Below are 20,599 nucleotides of genomic sequence, written 5' to 3'. Positions count from 1 at the left end.
TTTAGCATCGTGTTTTGAAATAGAACACTGAGACCATGAAAATGTTCTGGATTTCATTAAAGGGGTCATATCTTAAAATTCCATTTGCATCAGAATTACATTACCGAAAACGTAAATGCTGACGTGTAAAATCTTGTGTATTATACGAGGGGTACAAAGTTGCTTTCAGGTACTCATTCCTTCACCATACTATACCTTGAAATTGGGAACTTGACTGATGATTCCAGATTAATGGCAAAGCTTAGAACGAAGAGGCTGAAATAGGCTGCCGGTGCATCCCTGGTAAAAAGTTTACTGTTGGTGTTTTTTACTTTTCTGCAGCCAGTAAAAAACGATAAGGGCCCCTTCTAAACGTACAGATGACTGGGGGTTTGCCAGGCTTGTTTTTAAGCGTGTTGTACACCGTACTGGTTAGCTGATTGATTACCTCAGGGCTACATTACCGCACGGAGCGAACAAAAGCACGCCGGGGACCACCCTGACCCACATGGCGTGTAGTTTGACGAACACGCGTCACAGTGCCCGCTGTGCTTCAGAGAGAAAATTACTCAAATGCTGCACATTTTCCGAGATCATTAAGTAATGACAAGTCCATATTTGCTACATGAAGGCATTACTTGAAGGTGAATGTTGGGGCATGCATGCATTTGCATGCATTTGCATGTTTAAGGTGTGAAGAAACACTGGCAGTCCTTTATAGACAAAGCTGATAAATCAAAATGAAGGGGGCTCTTAAAACAAGTGCAGCGGTTGGGTTACCGTGGTGACACGACCGTTCAGTCGGAGAGGAAGAGAGCTCCTAATTACCCATGAATATTTATAAGTTGGTCCTCTGAAGACCCACCCTGGGAATATAATGGGTCGGACCGGCTGGGGCTGGCGCTGCCATCTTGATGGGGTGCGAAGACGGATGCACTTCTGTTTTATAGAGAGTGTGTGGCACTCAGCATAAGGTGATGCTTTAAACCCACCACCAATTACGCGCTTACAGCTTATTGAAAGCAATTTTTTGTATTTGGCACGTCTGGGCCATGAAGACTTATGCAGTTAAAGATATGAGCTCTTTTCTGAAACCAAAGCCCATCTTCTAAGGCTGCTTCCTAATTGAAACAAAACCACATAGGTGTCTGATTTAGTACTCTTTATACATAGTCAGCATAATATTCTTTATTTCTTAAGTGCACTCGTTTCTGTCTTATTAACAAGCTGCCATGTCATATATCGCTACGTTTTATTTACTTTTTTCAAGAATCAGGTCACAATTGAACATCTTTTTGGTGGTCTTCTTTTCTCTGTATTATACGTTTAATCTATTTTGTCAAGATGAAATGGCAGTTAACTGCGTGATGTCATGCCCACAAAATTGGATCATCCTTTTGAACTTCAAATCTGTAAAGGATGCTACAAGGCTGCATGTCCACATCATATGCACTAATTTTGAGACTCCGTTTTTCAGTTTTGGTATCTCCAAAACCTTAATACGACACACGCTCAACTAACTCCCAACAGTAGGTCATATAGAAGCACTTGATTACACTACCACTTGATCTCACAGTTTCAGTAATCGTGACTTTTACTAAAATATGGTTCATTGCTGTTGCAGCTTTTGGCTCCTAGATAAACTGGATTGCAGATGGATAAATAACTATTTTTATGGAGAAACCTTTTCAAATGTGATTTTCTGCCCTGGGACCAGTGTTTCTTGAATGGGTCTCAAAGTGATTGATAGTTCAGATGGAGTCATGGCTGACTGCCTTAAAGAAACCTGAGTTACTCATTTGCTTCACATTAAAATGGCTTCATTAAGTTTTGGCTATCCTGTCCTGTTCTTTTGACCCTGTGTGTATCTATCACACACTCGGTGGCTTGGATGCTGCGTTGAGCGGACTTAAAAATGGCAAAACGACTGAAACGTGCTTCACCATTACGAACAGCATAGCTAAACTCATTAGAGCATGTGACCCAACCGTGTGCCATGGCTCTGAAAAAGCTCAAGCATTTGAGAGTACACACACTTTTTACAAATGAGGAAACATCACTAAGGTTACATTTAGACAAGAATAGTATAGTGATTCAGTGGTTTTTAAAGGGAAGGTTTTTTCTACTTTTAAACATATGTAACATAAATCATAGTGGTTAACAGAATGTGTCTGTGAAGTTTCAGCTTATAATACACCACTGATCGTTTATTATATCACACTCTAGTTGCCCAGTTTTGCATGCGAGGATGATCGCGCCGTTTAGGTGTGTGTCTCTTAAAGTGCAAATGAGCAGCTAGTCTCTGCCCCTTTTCAGCAGAGAACGCAGCCAGGGCTATGAACCTGTGCTTCCAACGACAAAATAAGAAAGAAGGATCACATAAAGTGAATGATAAATAAGGTCTCGTCTTTAACGACCAAACACATTGTTTTCTATAAGCAAACAGACTCCTAAAAAAGGCGTCGCATTTTCTATAAGCGAAAACCTGGTTATTTACAAACCATTATTTACCCTCACTTTCGGGAGTGATACCCGCGATCTCGTCACAGGGTTTCACGGGTGAAATAACAAAATGGGAGTGTGGTGGAACCTCTTGTAACTATGACAAACCTGTCGCGTGTTTACAAACAAAGCACACTGCATTCTTTACTACTCAAGACAAACGTATTGCGTTTATGCTAATTGAAAGTAATGTTACACAGGACAATCCCGTCACAAGTTTTCAGGCCATACACATTGCTTGTCACAAACATGTCGCAGTGAAATTTTATCTACTTTTAAGTTGCCACAGGTCCCTGTGGTCTTGCTTAAAAAATACCAGTACTTACAATGTCTTTATTTGCAGCTTTGCCTCGTTCAGTTGGTGTCCCATGGTTGGCGAAGCACTCCAGCTTGAAGTGATTCGCTCACACATACATGTTTTTGCTAAATCTTTTTGGAGGATTTCCATAAAATTAATCTGCTGCTCTCTGGTTTCACCTGGTCTGGGACTCTAAATAATGTTCTATGCTGGTCTGTGCACCCAACAACAGAACAGTTAGCATGTTTGGCACGAACTTTCGCCATGGCGTGACTCCTGTCACCTGCAAAAAACCAAATGGCGCGCTGTGGGTTGATACGAGCAGATTAAGGGGCATTGATTTTAAAATGAGCTCCCTCACCTTTGTCATCAGGGGAGCGTAACCTGAACGAGGACAAGTGTTTGTTGACAGTTTGCACTAGCATGGCAGCTTGCAGACAAACTTGGAGTTGTGAGGAGGTGCGGAGCCTCATAGAAATTTGGTATGATGACCATATTAGATCCCAACTTTCGAAAACTCACGTCAAAATCCAGCACGATATTTCATTATTTTGTAAATAACTCAGACAATGGGAAATAGATCTGTGGAACAGTGCCGGGTTAAGGTAAAGAAACTCTGCCAGCAGTACATCCAAGTGCGGGATGTACAAGTTCCCTTTGTGCGATGACCTCAATGTTGTTGAGATCACCATCAGCACTAACAACGAAACGAAAGATGCTGGCACATTTGACCGGGCTAAGGTTGCCACATCTGATGTTGACAGTGATTTTATCTCATTTAAGAAAACTGTTTTTTAAAAAGGAAATACTTTATGATGTAGTGTAGTGATGTTGTCACGTGACCTTTCACCTGGTTCAGACCAAAGCAATCAGTGTGGTGTGAAAAGTAACCAACACCACTGAAAAATGCTACAATGTAAAAACAAAAATTAATCGAACTAAAGGAGAGAAAGCGCCCTGAGATGTATAGATCAGTTCAACTTTGTTTCTATTTGAGTTGTTTTTGTTAGCATACACAACCATGCACAGTATGTAATGTAGTAAATGATACTCTTTCACAGTATATAAAACTACACCATGAAGGAAGAAAAAGAAATACAGCTGAAGGATTTGGAAATTAAGGTTTTAGAGAGACGTATTAAGCAATTTGCTATAGCCACATTACTGCTTAATTACAGACAATTACATTTAAGCATGTTGTTTATTTGTTGAAATGTAATAGACAGCAGATATAAATAGTTATGTTGTCAATGTCAAATATCATTATGAACCAGTGGGAGTTTATTAAACAGCATTAGACACAGCAGAGATGTACAGTATCTAATACCAGCTCTAGATCTACTCCAGTGACAAACCCTTACAATCTATGATTTGTTTGTTAATATTATTTAACGCTTGTTTTAGATGCAAGTATCCCAAATCCTTGATAATTAAACATTTGATAGACATTTGCTGCGTTCCAATTCGCCTACTCATACTATGCACTAAAAGTATGTTCTGTTTTTGGTATGGACAATGATATACAGTTTAGTGTGTATCAAAACTGCATGCACATATTAACGCAAAAGTGGCCGTTGTTGCCTGGACGACACCGTGCTCTTGAACTGTCAGGAACATCAAAATACAGCTATTCTTGGAATTTAAGTATTTTTTCATTCATTATTTAATATGTAATGTTTACTGTATACTTACATTTATTCATTTAGCGAAGCATCTTGTATTTCATTCTATGAATGCAGTGGAGCGTCACCAAACTCCGCCCTCTCGCGGTGAGTTGTGGGTAATATCAGCCGTTAAGTGTCCATGGATTGCCATTCAAGAAATCACAACAATGAATGTTTGCAATTAGCAGTTTTCTGTGATTTACAATTGCTATAACGTTTGTTTGCAATTTCGTTTTTTTCTACTGGTCAGTCATGTTTTCTTCTTGTGTCCATAGATTGGCCAGTTGGTATTCAAGGGCATGAAGAGTTTAAACAGAATCCAGTCTATAGTGTTTGAGACGGCTTATAACACTAATGAGAACCTGCTCATCTGCGCTCCCACTGGTGCCGGCAAAACCAACATCGCCATGCTAACCATCCTGCACGAGATCCGCCAGCACCTGCAGCCCGGGGGTGTCATCCGCAAGGACCAGTTCAAGGTATGTGAATGTGCTTTTCAGCTTGTACGTTTTCTTGCGCTCGTGTTGAGTGAGCTGTTCCGCTTGCTGGCAAGCCAATAAGTCATCTCCCACCAGTCTTCGCTCCTCAGGTACCATTCGAGCTGACTGGAAGCGTTTGTATCATTTATGTCAAGCAAGGATAGACTCGAGAGTTACATTTGCGTCAAGAAGTTTTACCATCGTTTGGAGACTTAAATGGATCCATTGTCTCGTGAAGCTTGTTTTCACATGCATGCACGCCACCGTCAACAATGATAGACAGTCTTCATACATCACCATTAAACTCGCTCACTTTAGGCAGCCAGCTTCATATTTCTTGTAAATTGTTATTTGTACTGGTTGCCAGGGAACAAATGGTACGCACAGTGTTTTCTCATTCATCATGAGCACGTCGTGTCTCCACAGGTAGTATATGTGGCTCCGATGAAGGCCCTGGCTGCTGAGATGACTAATTACTTCAGTAAGCGATTGGAGCCGCTGGGCATCGCTGTCAAAGAGCTGACGGGAGACATGCAGCTGACCAAAGGAGAAATCCTCCGAACTCAGGTACAGAACATTCACTAACCGACACAAACACGTACGTCTTTGGCTTTTAGGCATATGGGGTGATAAACGGATTGTCTTCCTTGACCCTGAGCCTCATAAAATTCCGTGACAAAGTTAGCACAAGCCAGAATGCCTCAGTTATTGGGCATACTCCTGAGAGCAACAGTGTGACCGCAGTGTGTTTTTAAACCAGGACTTCAGAGAAAATCGTCAGTACGCAATATCTTAAGTTTATCAAGGACCTGCAGTCCACATTTATTTTGATAGCACTTTTTACAACTTGCATGGCATCAAAGCAGCTGCACAAGAAAAAAACAAAACCACAGTGAACATGTCACTGATGTCCTTCCAAAACCTTGTATGCCCAAAAATCACAGTTTTTTAGGAAATTGAAAAAATGCAGTACTTTTTAAACGATTACAAACTGTGTTGTCAATGTTGACAAATAATACAACCCAGTGACATACATAATATGACATAATGATGATTTATGGCTAAAAAAAAACCCAGCAAATTGAGAGATACGAGGTTTCAGAAGGAAAGCAGTGATTCCTGTAGGTTAAACACACATAGAATATGATATAACCTTAACAGTAATATGAAATAGAAAAGGTAAGGGACAAACAAATACATACACATGTACATATGTACACACATATTTAGACATTGCACTACATATGTAATATTTTTGTAAGTGCTCTCCCTGTAACTCTCATGGTTTTATAGCCAGTCTGGATTATCATTCCTGGACAAGATATTTAGACGGTTAATAGATTAGTCTGACTAATACCCTTACATTTTGTATAACGCTCAAGAATGAAGAAAGTGAACCAGGCTATTATAAAACGTAAGGGAAATATGAGTCGATCCCCCTTTCTTATCCATTCTTACAAACTCTTAAAACGAATGTCTCTTGTATTAAATGTCGGGGTACAGCCAAGTCCTGCCTGATAGAGTCTGCCTGGCCATGGTCTGATAGAGCGCTTGTCTTGTCTCACTGATCAATACAATTGTACAACTGAAGCATATCCATTTGCAATGCTGCAGCCTACACTGTTCCAGACCAACGGTTTCTGGATGGAAGTGTGTATACGTGACAAATGGTGAAGAACACTCACCCTTATCCTTATCACAACCCCAGAGGATCTCCCACTTGGTATCGTGGTATTGCGTATTTCAAATACAGGTGAAGTCACAACCATATGTGCTTGAAGCTCAGTGTGGTGCTCTTATACATTCTCATATATTAAAAGAGGAACAGAGCATTTCATTGTTAAAATGAAAGAGGAGATGAGGAATAGATTTGTACAGAACAGGATGGGTTCATGGCATGAAGTGGTGTGAGGTGTGTAATATCAATGACTCAGTGAGAAGAAATGATCTTCACGCTTTCCCGCTGGGAACTCGCCATCCTCGGCCCGTATCAAATTGAGTGCCCTCACTGTACTTGGCCGCAAACAAAGCACAACTGAAGAGATATGAAGCATAGTGGGCTGTTTGGTGCCCCACAGCCTTGTGTCTTTGCAACAACGATCTACCAAAGTTGTTTAAAAACGACCATATCTGCAGTTGTTGGCTGGGACAGGATCAGGTACCGTGCCTATTTTTACAGCGTTGACGATGTCTCTAAGGTGTCTGGTTGGCGCTGAGACAGGAAAAAGAAGTGGTCATTACCAGCAGACCCTACAGTTTGGCTCTGACTCGAGTGTTTGCTTCTGCATGCGGTGTTTGAACAGGTTATTTTAGTTAATTGCCCAGAATGGCATGGGAAGCATAAGGCAGCGTCTTATCAAGACCCACGAGGCGGTCGTTAGATATTGATTGGTGGATATAATCAGAGCTGTATCACCCAGCGCTGCCCAAGGTGAACAGCAGGTTACAACCTAACCATTCTATTATTTATTGTGCCTTTCCTTTCATCACAGCACGTGCATTTATTATTTTTCCATTGTCTCTTGCTCTTTCTTCTAATTTGTCTCTCCACTCACTCTCATTTATAGAGTTCACATTGTAAATTTCCTTTAGTCTCTCTCTCTCTCTCTCTCTCACATACAGTATGTATCAATATATCAGTAAAGTGTCACAATACACCCCAAAACACACATACCTACCGCGACATCACCGCAATACATGCATACATTAACCCAATACGCACATTTATACCCCAACATCACCAATACACTCATACCCCGACTGCAATCCAATATGGCAAGCCAAATGAGCTTTTAATCATTCTCAGGATATGAATTTTTTCTATCAACAATTACATTTTTACTAGTGAAAACTATAATTCTTGATATCAAGAATAGAATTTCTACTTGTAAAAATGTGAATTCTTGATATCAACAATGACGTCATCACTCGCAGTAATGTGAATTCTTGATATCAAAATGTTTATTTCAAATAGTAAATAACGTAATACTTGATATCTGTATTTGCATTTTTACTATTTAAATATCACAGTAGACTGCCTTTCAAATTCAATTTCAGAATATATTTCAAATTAAAAGTCTTACTCCAGATATCAGAAATGCAATTGCTACTAGTAAAACACATCATTTTTTATAACAATAATGGTGTGGTCACTAGTGACAATATTAATCCTTGATATCAATAATGTGATTGTTACTAGTAAGAAAGCCATTTTAGATATCTACAATTACTCTCAGATTTATTGATATCTGAAATCTATTTCCTGATATCAGGAAATACCAACTGCAACATGTTAAAATTCATTTACATATGGCAAGCCGTTTTGACATAAAAGAGGCCTGGCTGTACTAGTCATAATTTAGTTTTGACTTGTCAAAATTCCGATTCCAGATATCTCTTCAGTAATTTTGAGTCGTCGCAATTGGAATTAGTATATCTACAATGTGATTATTACTATTATTACGATATCTAAAATGCATGCATGCAAATACACTTTTTCTAAGCCCCACCTTAAGTGTTTTTAACCAATCCTTCCTTGGAAACTGTTGTCATCTGCCATTTTGTCGAATAATTGTAAAATAAAGGTCTTACATTTTGTGTCATTCAAACTGCTTTATACAAAAGTCATTTAAAAGAATGAAAATAAAAACATAGCATAAGGTATGCAGATGGTTTTGTTCAATTAAATAAAGTTGGAGACATATACACACTTATACACACATATCTACCCTGAAATCACCCCTATACAGTCGTACCTAGCTCAACATCAACCCTATACACAAATACCTACCCTGACATCACCCCTGTAAAGTCATACCTTCCCCAACATAACCCCTATACACACATATCTACCCAGACATCACCCCTATACACACATACGTACCCCGACATCACCCCTATACACACATATCTACCCCAACATCACTCCTGTACACACATATCTACCCAGACATCACCCCTATACACACATACTTACCCCAACATCACCCCTATACACACATATCTACCCCAACATCACTCCTGTACACACATATCTACCCAGACATCACCCCTATACACACATACTTACCCCAACATCACCCCTATACACACATATCTACCCCAACATCACTCCTGTACACACATATCTACCCAGACATCACCCCTATGCACACATACGTACCCCGACATCACCCCTATACACACATATCTACCCCAACATCACTCCTGTACACACATATCTACCCAGACATCACCCCTATACACACATACGTACCCCGACATCACCCCTATACACACATATCTACCCCAACATCACTCCTGTACACACATATCTACCCAGACATCACCCCTATACACACATACGTACCCCGACATCACCCCTATACACACATATCTACCCCAAAATCACTCCTGTACACACATATCTACCCAGACATCACCCCTATACACACATATCTACCCCAACATCACCCCATACACACATATCTACCCCAACATCACTCCTGTACACACATATCTACCCAGACATCACCCCTATACACACATACGTACCCCAACATCACCCCTATACACACATATCTACCCCAACATCACTCCTGTACACACATACGTACCCCAACATCACCCCTATACACACATATCTACCCCAACATCACTCCTGTACACACATATCTACCCAGACATCACCCCTATACACACATACGTACCCCAACATCACCCCTATACACACATACGTACCCCAACATCACTCCTGTACACACATATCTACCCCGACATCACCGTTATGCACACATATCTACCCCAACATCACTCCTGTACACACATATCTATCCAGACATCACCCCTATACACACATACGTACCCCAACATCACCCCTATACACACATACGTACCCCAACATCACTCCTGTACACACATATCTACCCCGACATCACCGTTATGCACACATATCTACCCCAACATCACTCCTGTACACACATATCTACCCCAACATCACTCCTGTACACACATATCTACCCAGACATCACCCCTATACACACATATCTACCCCAACATCACTCCTGTACACACATATCTACCCAGACATCACCCCTATACACACATACGTACCCCGACATCACCCCTATACACACATATCTACCCCAACATCACTCCTGTACACACATATCTACCCAGACATCACCCCTATACACACATACGTACCCCGACATCACCCCTATACACACATATCTACCCCAAAATCACTCCTGTACACACATATCTACCCAGACATCACCCCTATACACACATATCTACCCCAACATCACCCCATACACACATATCTACCCCAACATCACTCCTGTACACACATATCTACCCAGACATCACCCCTATACACACATACGTACCCCAACATCACCCCTATACACACATATCTACCCCAACATCACTCCTGTACACACATACGTACCCCAACATCACCCCTATACACACATATCTACCCCAACATCACTCCTGTACACACATATCTACCCAGACATCACCCCTAAACACACATACGTACCCCAACATCACCCCTATACACACATACGTACCCCAACATCACTCCTGTACACACATATCTACCCCGACATCACCGTTATGCACACATATCTACCCCAACATCACTCCTGTACACACATATCTACCAAGACATCACCCCTATACACACATACGTACCCCGACATCACCCCTATACACACATATCTACCCCAACATCACTCCTGTACACACATATCTACCCAGACATCACCCCTATACACACATACGTACCCCGACATCACCCCTATACACACATATCTACCCCAACATCACTCCTGTACACACATATCTACCCCGACATCACCGTTATACACACATATCTACCCCAACATCACTCCTGTACACACATATCTACCCAGACATCACCCCTAAACACACATACGTACCCCGACATCACCCCTATACACACATATCTACCCCAACATCACTCCTGTACACACATATCTACCCAGACATCACCCCTATACACACATACGTACCCCGACATCACCCCTAAACACACATATCTACCCCAACATCACTCCTGTACACACATTTCTACCCCGACATCACCGTTATACACACATACGTACCCCGACATCACCCCTATACACACATATCTACCCCAACATCACTCCTGTACACACATATCTACCCAGACATCACCCCTATACACACATACGTACCCCGACATCACCCCTATACATACATATCTACCCCAACATCACTCCTGTACACACATATCTACCCAGACATCACCCCTATACACACATACGTACCCCGACATCACCCCTATACACACATATCTACCCCAACATCACTCCTGTACACACATATCTACCCAGACATCACCCCTATACACACATACGTACCCCAACATCACTCCTGTACACACATATCTACCCAGACATCACCCCTATACACACATATCTACCCCAACATCACTCCTGTACACACATATCTACCCCGACATCACCGTTATGCACACATATCTACCCCAACATCACTCCTGTACACACATATCTACCCAGACATCACCCCTATACACACATACGTACCCCAACATCACCCCTATACACACATATCTACCCCAACATCACTCCTGTACACACATATCTACCCAGACATCACCCCTATACACACATACGTACCCGACATCACCCCTAAACACACATATCTACCCCAACATCACTCCTGTACACACATATCTACCCCGACATCACCGTTATACACACATATCTACCCCAACATCACTCCTGTACACACATATCTACCCCAACATCACTCCTGTACACACATATCTACCCCGACATCACCGTTATACACACATATCTACCCCAACATCACTCCTGTACACACATATCTACCCCAACATCACTCCTGTACACACATATCTACCCAGACATCACCCCTATACACACATATCTACCCCAACATCACTCCTGTACACACATATCTACCCAGACATCACCCCTATACACACATACGTACCCCAACATCACCCCTATACACACATACGTACCCCGACATCACCCCTATACACACATACCTTTCCCCCGACATCACCCCTATACACACATATCTACCCCAACATCACTCCTGTACACACATATCTACCCAGACATCACCCCTATACACACATACGTACCCCGACATCACCCCTATACACACATACCTACCCCGACATCACCCCTATACACACATACCTTTCCCCCGACATCACCCCTATACACATATATCTACCCCAACATCACTCCTGTACACACATATCTACCCAGACATCACCCCTATACACACATACGTACCCCAACATCACCCCTATACACACATATCTACCCCAACATCACTCCTCTACTCACATATCTACCCAGACATCACCCCTATACACACATACGTACCCCGACATCAACCCAATACACATTTTCTTGTGCTTCCAAACATCAATGCATTATCACTGAATACACGCATACCTACCAATACATCACCCCAAAACACTCATATTTAACTCCGATCACCCCGATGCAGGCATATCTACAAAATTATTTGATAACTTAGTCAGTCTCACTAAATGATTAGTTAACCCAATCAACAAATAGTTTACCATTGGGATGAGTTCTTCCCTCAAAAACATATCTACTCTGACAACACCCTAATACACACGTTTATTCCCAAAACATAAACCTAAAACTCATGAATGCAAGTCTATTCCTAAATCACTCGTTTGCAGTGCTTCTGTTGAAGATCAGTTTCTGCAGCTTGGGTCTTTGCACTGTGTCTGTCGTATATTCCTGTTGCCGTGGTAACCACTGTACAGTAAAATACCTAATACACAGAACCCACACCTTTGCAAATAACCTTATTGAAGAGTACATGTGTGTTGTCATAGGTGGTGCTGGCATTTAGATGAGATATCACAGATCATAAGCATAAAAACTGACCCTAAATATTACATTAGCATGACTAATATTGGATAAGGAAAAAAAAACATAAGGAAATGTATCATTAACTTGAATGGAAATGTAACCAGTTAGATATAAATTAACTCTCGTAATATGCGTAATATCGTCAATGCAAATGTGGGATAGTAATTCTTGGACAGTATGGATATTAAAGAAACATGTTATATGCACAGATATCGAAGACCGATACCTCATGTGACATAACTGACTGAAATTTGGTTTTGAAAGTTTGTGACAAGCACATGAAATGATTTATTTCTTCATAATGTGTTTAAGGTGGATTTGTTTGTAATTATCATGCTATTATATTTTTATTAGTCTCACTGTGTTGTGAAAAGGTACAGGCATTGGTATCAGTGAGTACCAGAAAAAAATATCGGTACTCATACTCAATGGTATTGGTGCTGTAAATACACAAAGGGACTGTACACAGACTACACCACATGCGAGCGGCACAGTGCAGTGTACTTGGGTTAAGAGCAAGTGTATGTTCCAAACAACAACACCGCGTTCGTCGTTTGGATCAAATCAAACCCCGCCATATTTTCATACATAACTCGGGTTGTATTGCAGCTATTTATGAGGAAACTTCTGCTTGATGACATCATATCACTAGTATTTCAAGAGAAACCGGTAAATTTACAGAATGCCGTTGCTTGTGTGAACAGCACATTTTTGTATTTACCAGAATGACTTTACCAGTAATTTACCAGCTTTGCTGTGTGAAAAGGGCTAATATATTACTATATTTACATTGGAGTGTCTATGGAAATACAATCATGCAGACAAACATCATTTGCTTAAAACAAAGGTTTATGTTCAGATTTCACATTGACATGATTTTCTTTGTGCTGCCTTTATGAAGAAGATGCTGTGAGTCACAGCTGTAATTGGCCACCGTGTTTATAGACTGTTTCATTAGTGAGTGTGATTTTTCATTTCCAGATCCTCATCTTCTGTCTGAGATCCTCTTTTTAGGCAACAGTGTCTTCAACCGGCCAATAGTTATTCGGATGGAAAGTCAACTCATCCTACACCTTGGTATAATAATACAAAAAGGACTTGCACTTTATTACTCTTATTTCTGGAACAGCAGCTTTTTACATGTGATGTGGTGTCTGGCTCATTCTATGTGTTGAAATAAGGGAGATTTCGGGCATCTGGTTGACTGGCTCAAGAGAGCCCATGGCTGTTTTTATTGCTGCAGATCAGAGAACTGAACTGCTGAGCCTGACCACAGAGACTTCCCTATTAAGAAAGGCATTCATGTGTTACTCCAAACTATTTACACTCATTAGATTAAATTAGGAAAGAGCTGTGTAGACAGAGTATCTTCTAGTGGTACTAATACACAGATTGATTCAACTTCTGTTTCCCCCACAGTTTTAAACGACATATTGAAAGGACAATAAATATGGAAGATAACATACCTTGTACATGTTATATTTACAGTTCACCCGAACACCAGGTAGCTCATCTGAACATTTGGATTAGGTGATAAGTGAAGAAATAAAACGGGAATTAAGGCCAATATTTCTGAATGCGTTGTTAAGGTGTTGAAAATGTTGAAATATGGCCTCGTCCCATCGGCCAGATCATTGGTCTCATTTATAAAACTATGCGTAGGATTGGCACCCTTGGTAAATATGAGAAAAGAAGGCTGTACAAATAAATCTGCATTGTTTCTCCTTTTGATCTTTTATTTTAACAAACTTGCTAAATTTCAACACTTTCACATTATGAAAAAAAGATCTTGATGATTTGCAGTCTGTGACACAGTTGTTGTTGATTCTGATGTTTATTTCGAACCAGTGTGCTGATGAAAGATATGACCACGACCCATTATTATTAAGCAGTTTTTTATTTGTTGCTATTTGATATTAAACATCATGTATTTTTTATCCCTGTGTGCACCAAAACTATCTGGTGTTATTGCTGCCAAAAAACCATAGAAACCATTCCTGGTTAAAGTTCCAGTATGGCAGATGAATATGGTGGAGTTTGTTTTTGCATTACAGCAGAAGATTTGTTTCTTGAACAGTCACCAACTTGTTATGGAGGTGCAGTTTTCCTTTATTATTATTAAATGCTTTCTGACCTCAACTGATAACTGCAATTCTCCATCAGTGCTCCTTGAAGAGTCTTTGGCCACTCAAATTCTTCTCCTCGCTGTGCATTGACACAATATAGACACACATTCTTTTTCAAGCTGATTATCAACATCTCCAGGCCATTAAAACTACTTGATCATTGCCCTGATGTTAGAAATGAGATTTGTTATTGTTTTAACTATTTCCTTAAAGCTATCTTGTATTTTGTGTAGCTCAACAGAACTATATTGCACATCAAAACTATATTCTTTGGTTTTACCCATTGGGAGAAATGGTTAAGTGGTTTGGGCTTTGTGTTACTAATATTTGTTCTCCTGTGCAATAATAATGGGAATAAACTCATTGTACTCATAAGAATTTGTGACCAGGGTGTGTTAGAGAAAAGAAAATGCATAATGTGATATTCTCCCCACTTCAAATTGTTTTACATTAATTTCATGTTGGAATTTTGTAGCTTTTTTTTAATAAAAATTTGTGTTTACCGAGGGTGCCAATATTATTGGAGGGCACTGTATATAGAGAAACAATTGTGAGAGCTCAATGGCTTTATTTCCAGACTTTGACATCTGATGATATATGCACAGTATTTAAGGAAAATGTATTTAGTTATTAATTTACACTGTGTTTTGCAGTAATCTAATGGTGTTTAATGCTGTCCTGTATTCCAAGCAGTCGGGCCATCTCCTCCTCATGCGTTCTGACGGCGATGAATAAATATTTACAGTAGATTGCATTTTGATTTAAGATTTTTGTTAGATTTTACAAGAGAGTACATGAAACCCAAATAACACTGCAGATGAAATCACCGTAATAATTTGAATCTAACGTTTTCTATGGAGTTAAATTGAAAGTGTGTGAGGTACTTATAATCGTTCTTCTCTATCTAGCCTATTTTCTGCAATCTATCTTGAGTTCACTTACTCACCATTCCTGCTGCCAATTCCCCTTGTCTCCAGAATGTGCGTGTGCATGGGTCAGAGTTTGCTTACAGGTGCACACATTCTCCCGTCAAGTTTGTTTTTCATAGATCACAACCTTTGCGTAGAAAGTGGCACTTTGTGTGTACACAATGTTTATAAATGAGACCCCAATGCCTGACAGCACTGGTGCTCTTGTGATACGGTAGAAATGTGACGTGTCACTTAAGATATACAACATGAAGAATGACATTTGTGAGCTGTAGTGGATTTTTAATGAATGTTGCTTAATACATATTTATTTACTCACACAGATGTAGTGATACCGTTGGCTATGCAGTACTATTAGCCATATTGGATATTTTTTATTTATCCATTATTTTTCATACCTTTGTGAAAAACTTTAGAAATCTCCTTTTTTATGAAATATCTGTAGGTAGGTTTGGAACGACGTGATGAGGAGTAAATAAGGAATTTTGGGGTGAACTTTTCTTTAAATAGAAAAACCGAAATGGTGGAACTGTGATTTCTCTCTCTTGAGGAAAGTTGATGCACATAGTCTGCTGTGACTCAGTCACGTGTTGTTATTGCACGCCTAGAAGCCATCACCACCAGCGTAACAACCCTCCACTCGCCCCTTCACCACCCACTCCATCTGATGACTGTTGCCATGGAGACTGAGGGAGGAGGGCAGAGGCACAAATTGTGTGTTTGTGTACAGGTCTGAAGCAGGTGAATGTTTACTCTTTAGAATAACGGCAGCCTGCTCGCAACAGAAGCATTTTCATAGGTGCTGTGGTAATTAAGACACCAGGCCTGTCACTAGACCTGCTAACAAGAAACTGCCTGCTCGCCCGCCCATATTCACAGTCAACACTCTTCCCACATTTCCCAATCACTTATTGCTTACCAAGGTCATCTTTCTAAAACATTTTAATTACGCTTTAAACATTCAAAAAGATTTTTTAAAAGTATGTAGGCAAAACCTATTTAATAAAAAAACCTTTATACAGTAAAGGCACAGGAAATGTGTATACGGGGCAAAGATAAAAAAGGGTTTAACCATTAAGTCAGATACTGCTTTCAATTGTTAATATTCCAAAAAATGAAAAATATATTTTTTTAGTTTTTCTGAGCTAAATTAAATTTTGTAAAAATCCCTGATTTACAGAAGACACCACTAAAATGACATTCGGCGTAACAATCAGGGGAAAGGGGAGGGGGGGGTCGAAGCAGGGTCAGAGTCGGGCACTGGAGAGGGGTGATGAAGAAGTTCTGGGGGACCGAACTCTGAAATCTGGCGAAGGCTCGGGACAGAACTCTTGAACCTCACTGGCGAGGGCTCTGGGAAGCTCACTGATGAGGTCTCTTGGAGGCACAAAAGCAAGTGGTCCTTAAAGGAGGAGAAGTCTGCGAGGGGAAGACAAGGGCAAGGGTTGACTCCTGCGGGCTCGTGAGCGGGGCAATCCTGCATGCTGCATGTAAGCCCTGCGACGAGAACGCGGTTTGAATGCGCTGCGATGAGCCGACTTTAGAAGGTTGCTGAGGGGAGGCGGTGGAGCTCGGGTGAGGAGTGCATCCCAGGTGATTTGGAACAGACCCCCCTTTTACGTCTGGGACTGGACGATTACTAGGCCCACTCTCATTACTTTTCTTGACGTAGATGTCATACCACATAGCCTGGAAGACTCGGTTAAGAAAATCCTCCAGGGGTATACATCTTCATCTAGAAGCATGATGAGAGCGAGCAGATCATCATCCAGACCAGACAACAACAAATGCTTAACATCGGGGTGAGGAGATGTCATAGTCCAGGTCCAACACGGGGTCAGTGAAGGGCTCTAGAGAGGCAAATGGGTCCGGTGATGGGGATGGCCATATAGAATCTTTCGTATTGCATTTTTTTGTATTGAATTTGTGCTTCAAGAGCATATCAAACTGGCTCAGTCATATGAATTTTAGCAAACAAGGCTTTGTTATGTCATTGCGGTTTCAATTGTTTCATAACTTGACAACATTTCACCACTAGAGGGCTGTGAATCTAAACGTAAATCACAAATTAATGTCTATATCTTTCCTGTAGATCAGTGGTAAGATCATGGTGTTAACAACGCCAAGGTCCTGGCTTGGATCCCAGAGGATTGCATATACTTAGAAACAAATATATAGGATAATGCAATGTAAGTCGCTTTGGATAAAAGCGTCTGCCAAATGCGTAAATGTAACTGATTTAACGGTAAATAAAAAAAATAACCATGTTTGTAGTGATCTATGGATAGTGATCATCTCGGGATAAGAATCACTTAACTTAACTTCATGCTTCCACCTAGATTTGAACCCTCAACGACATAACGCTAGTCAAGAACACAAACCACAAACCCACACCCACGAACATACAGATTGTAATGTGTCACTAATGTCTAAATCGTTGTTATATAAGTGTCTTAGAGCAACACACAAATGAACACTAGGTGTCACTGTGGAGACGGGCGTCGGAATGTTTCGAAGCATCGACACGATACGGCACATTTGATTCAACCGTTTCATTGTTTCATGAAGTCTTGCTCTGCCCATCAATACAGACAGGTAACATCCATATAGGTCCAGTGAAAGGGAGTCCATGGGGTGAAAACTTTATCCTAGTTTTTAATATGCACAAGTCAGATGTTGTTTGAATTTTATGCATAGATACTGTGTTACACGGAATGAGAATCTATCATTCTTTTACATTTTGACATTTTATTCTCTAATTTAGTTGAAGCCATAAAGTAGACACGTTACTTATATTTAATGTGCTTTCTATGGACATTAAATCACTTTTGTACATTTTATTTTGATTTCATTAGTAACTAAACTTTTTAAAATATTACTAGAAATGCATGTTTTTGAACAGATAATAAGGGGAAAGCAGCCATTAGGAGACCTTAATAGATGTACATTTCTTTAGAATGCTTTAAAAGCATCACAGGGTGAGCCCTTAAGTAGCTGCTTGATCAAATGAAAGGGTTAGGGTTAGATAAGAGTGACTACTTTGAAGAGGCTTCTAGTAGTCACAACATAATTTCTGTAGTTACAAATGTTTAATTCCCTATAGTTCTGAAGAGTTTACAATTAATGAAGGTTTACAAAAAAGTCTTTCAACATTTTTCGTTGGTGCGTACATATATGGTTAGGACTGTCAGATGGTTAAAATGTTACACGATAGCAAATGAATCAGATGCTTTGTCTATCACTTTGTATGTTTAGTTTTTCTGGTCATAGGTATGGTGTTTACATTATGCCTCAAGACAACCCCTGTATGAAATATACTGTACCTACTCCCTTACTATAAAGTAAGCAAAATGAGAAATGGGTCTGGAACCAATTGAAAAACAGTAGGCAAACATTTTCGGCAGAAATGTTAAAATATTCAACACTCCAGTACGTTATTGTTGTTGGTTTCTCATAGATCAACAAATGTATGGGTCACTTGATAATGCAAACATGGCGCATGTTTGTCCAGAATTGGCACACTGCACCCACACATGTACAACCATCTAATGGAATACGGACTTTGACAAAACGTGATCTTAGACACCAGGATATCAGTACATGGATTTGGTGTTTTGAACTGAACTGCTTCTGTGAAGCCCCCTTAGTGGCATCTTAGCTCAAGGCAAACTGTAACGGCTTGACACATTTTATGGCTTGATAAATTAATATTTGTGACCTTTTCTGCAAACGAGTTGTTTTATACCATACAGTCTAGTAGATCAGACTATTCCACCAAATGTGTATCAGCATAGTAACTATGAAACTTCTTTTAGACTTTAATCTCTGTTTGTAGTTTAGTCAATTTGATTGATTGTTTTTACTACAATTGTAGTTATGATCATCATTATTTATGCAATAGCTTATGCATTTATTTATTCAAAATGCAGAGAAGGTTTCCGTTGCTTACAGTAGATACCATCATGCGTGATTCTTATCATCCACTTGGGATTTAAGCTGTCTTAAAGAATAAAGTCGACATCTATGAGGTAAAACACGTCTTTATTAAACCGTCTCGACTTTGTATTGTGATTAAAATGAGCACTTTAGCTCTGCTACCTGTTTGCCAGCGCTTCCATTTAGATTAGTGGCGGTCTAATTAACAGCAGCCGTGCGTTTTCTCTTCCAGAAGCAGTCTCTAATGGCTGTGCAGATTGATTTAAATGCAAACCAGAGAGGATTTAATGAACTGCTTTTAGTGAAAGTGTTTAAGAAGAATTTCAACACTCGCAGACAGGTTGGTAAACAGCTCTCAGACCATTAATTATGCATTGTTGTATGTTTGTGCTCTAAAATGTTGCTTAATGGTGTTAAATTAATCATATTTAGTTTTTTGAGCGATTACACTTTTAAGACAGCCGACACCAGTGGCAATTCTTGTAGAATTGTATAATTTAGTTCTTTAAAATCCAAGACCAGCACATCATTTGAGTGGCACATGCATATTAACCAATAAACGTGTCTTTTGTCTCTGACTACAGTAGTTCATGACACTAACATCTCCTTCAGAATGAATTCATCTCATTTCATCAAAACAACTCACTGGCTATAGGCTTCACTTGGACACCATCAAAATGCAGCTTTCAGTTCGGAGGAAATACACGATGATCTGTTCATACATAGATTCGTTTTAAAAATCG

General features: G+C 40.1%; 1 protein-coding gene across 3 annotated transcripts in view; it reads left to right on the top strand.

Moving 5' to 3' along the window:
• The window catches only part of ascc3 (activating signal cointegrator 1 complex subunit 3), a 124,534-nt gene that overhangs the window by 43,876 nt on the left and 60,059 nt on the right, over nt 1–20,599 (top strand). For all 3 annotated transcript variants that reach the window (XM_079470050.1, XM_079470049.1, XM_079470051.1), the window contains 2 exons: nt 4,719–4,922; nt 5,349–5,489. In XM_079470050.1, coding sequence (XP_079326176.1) covers nt 4,719–4,922; nt 5,349–5,489 — 345 coding nt within the window. The remainder of the gene's footprint in view (nt 1–4,718; nt 4,923–5,348; nt 5,490–20,599) is intronic.

The sequence above is a fragment of the Barbatula barbatula genome, assembly GCF_947034865.1.
Source record: "Barbatula barbatula genome assembly, chromosome: 12".
NCBI classification, from domain to species: domain Eukaryota; kingdom Metazoa; phylum Chordata; class Actinopteri; order Cypriniformes; family Nemacheilidae; genus Barbatula; species Barbatula barbatula.
The sequence above is the reverse complement of the archived record's forward strand: the minus strand, read 5'-3'. Positions and strand labels throughout refer to the sequence as shown.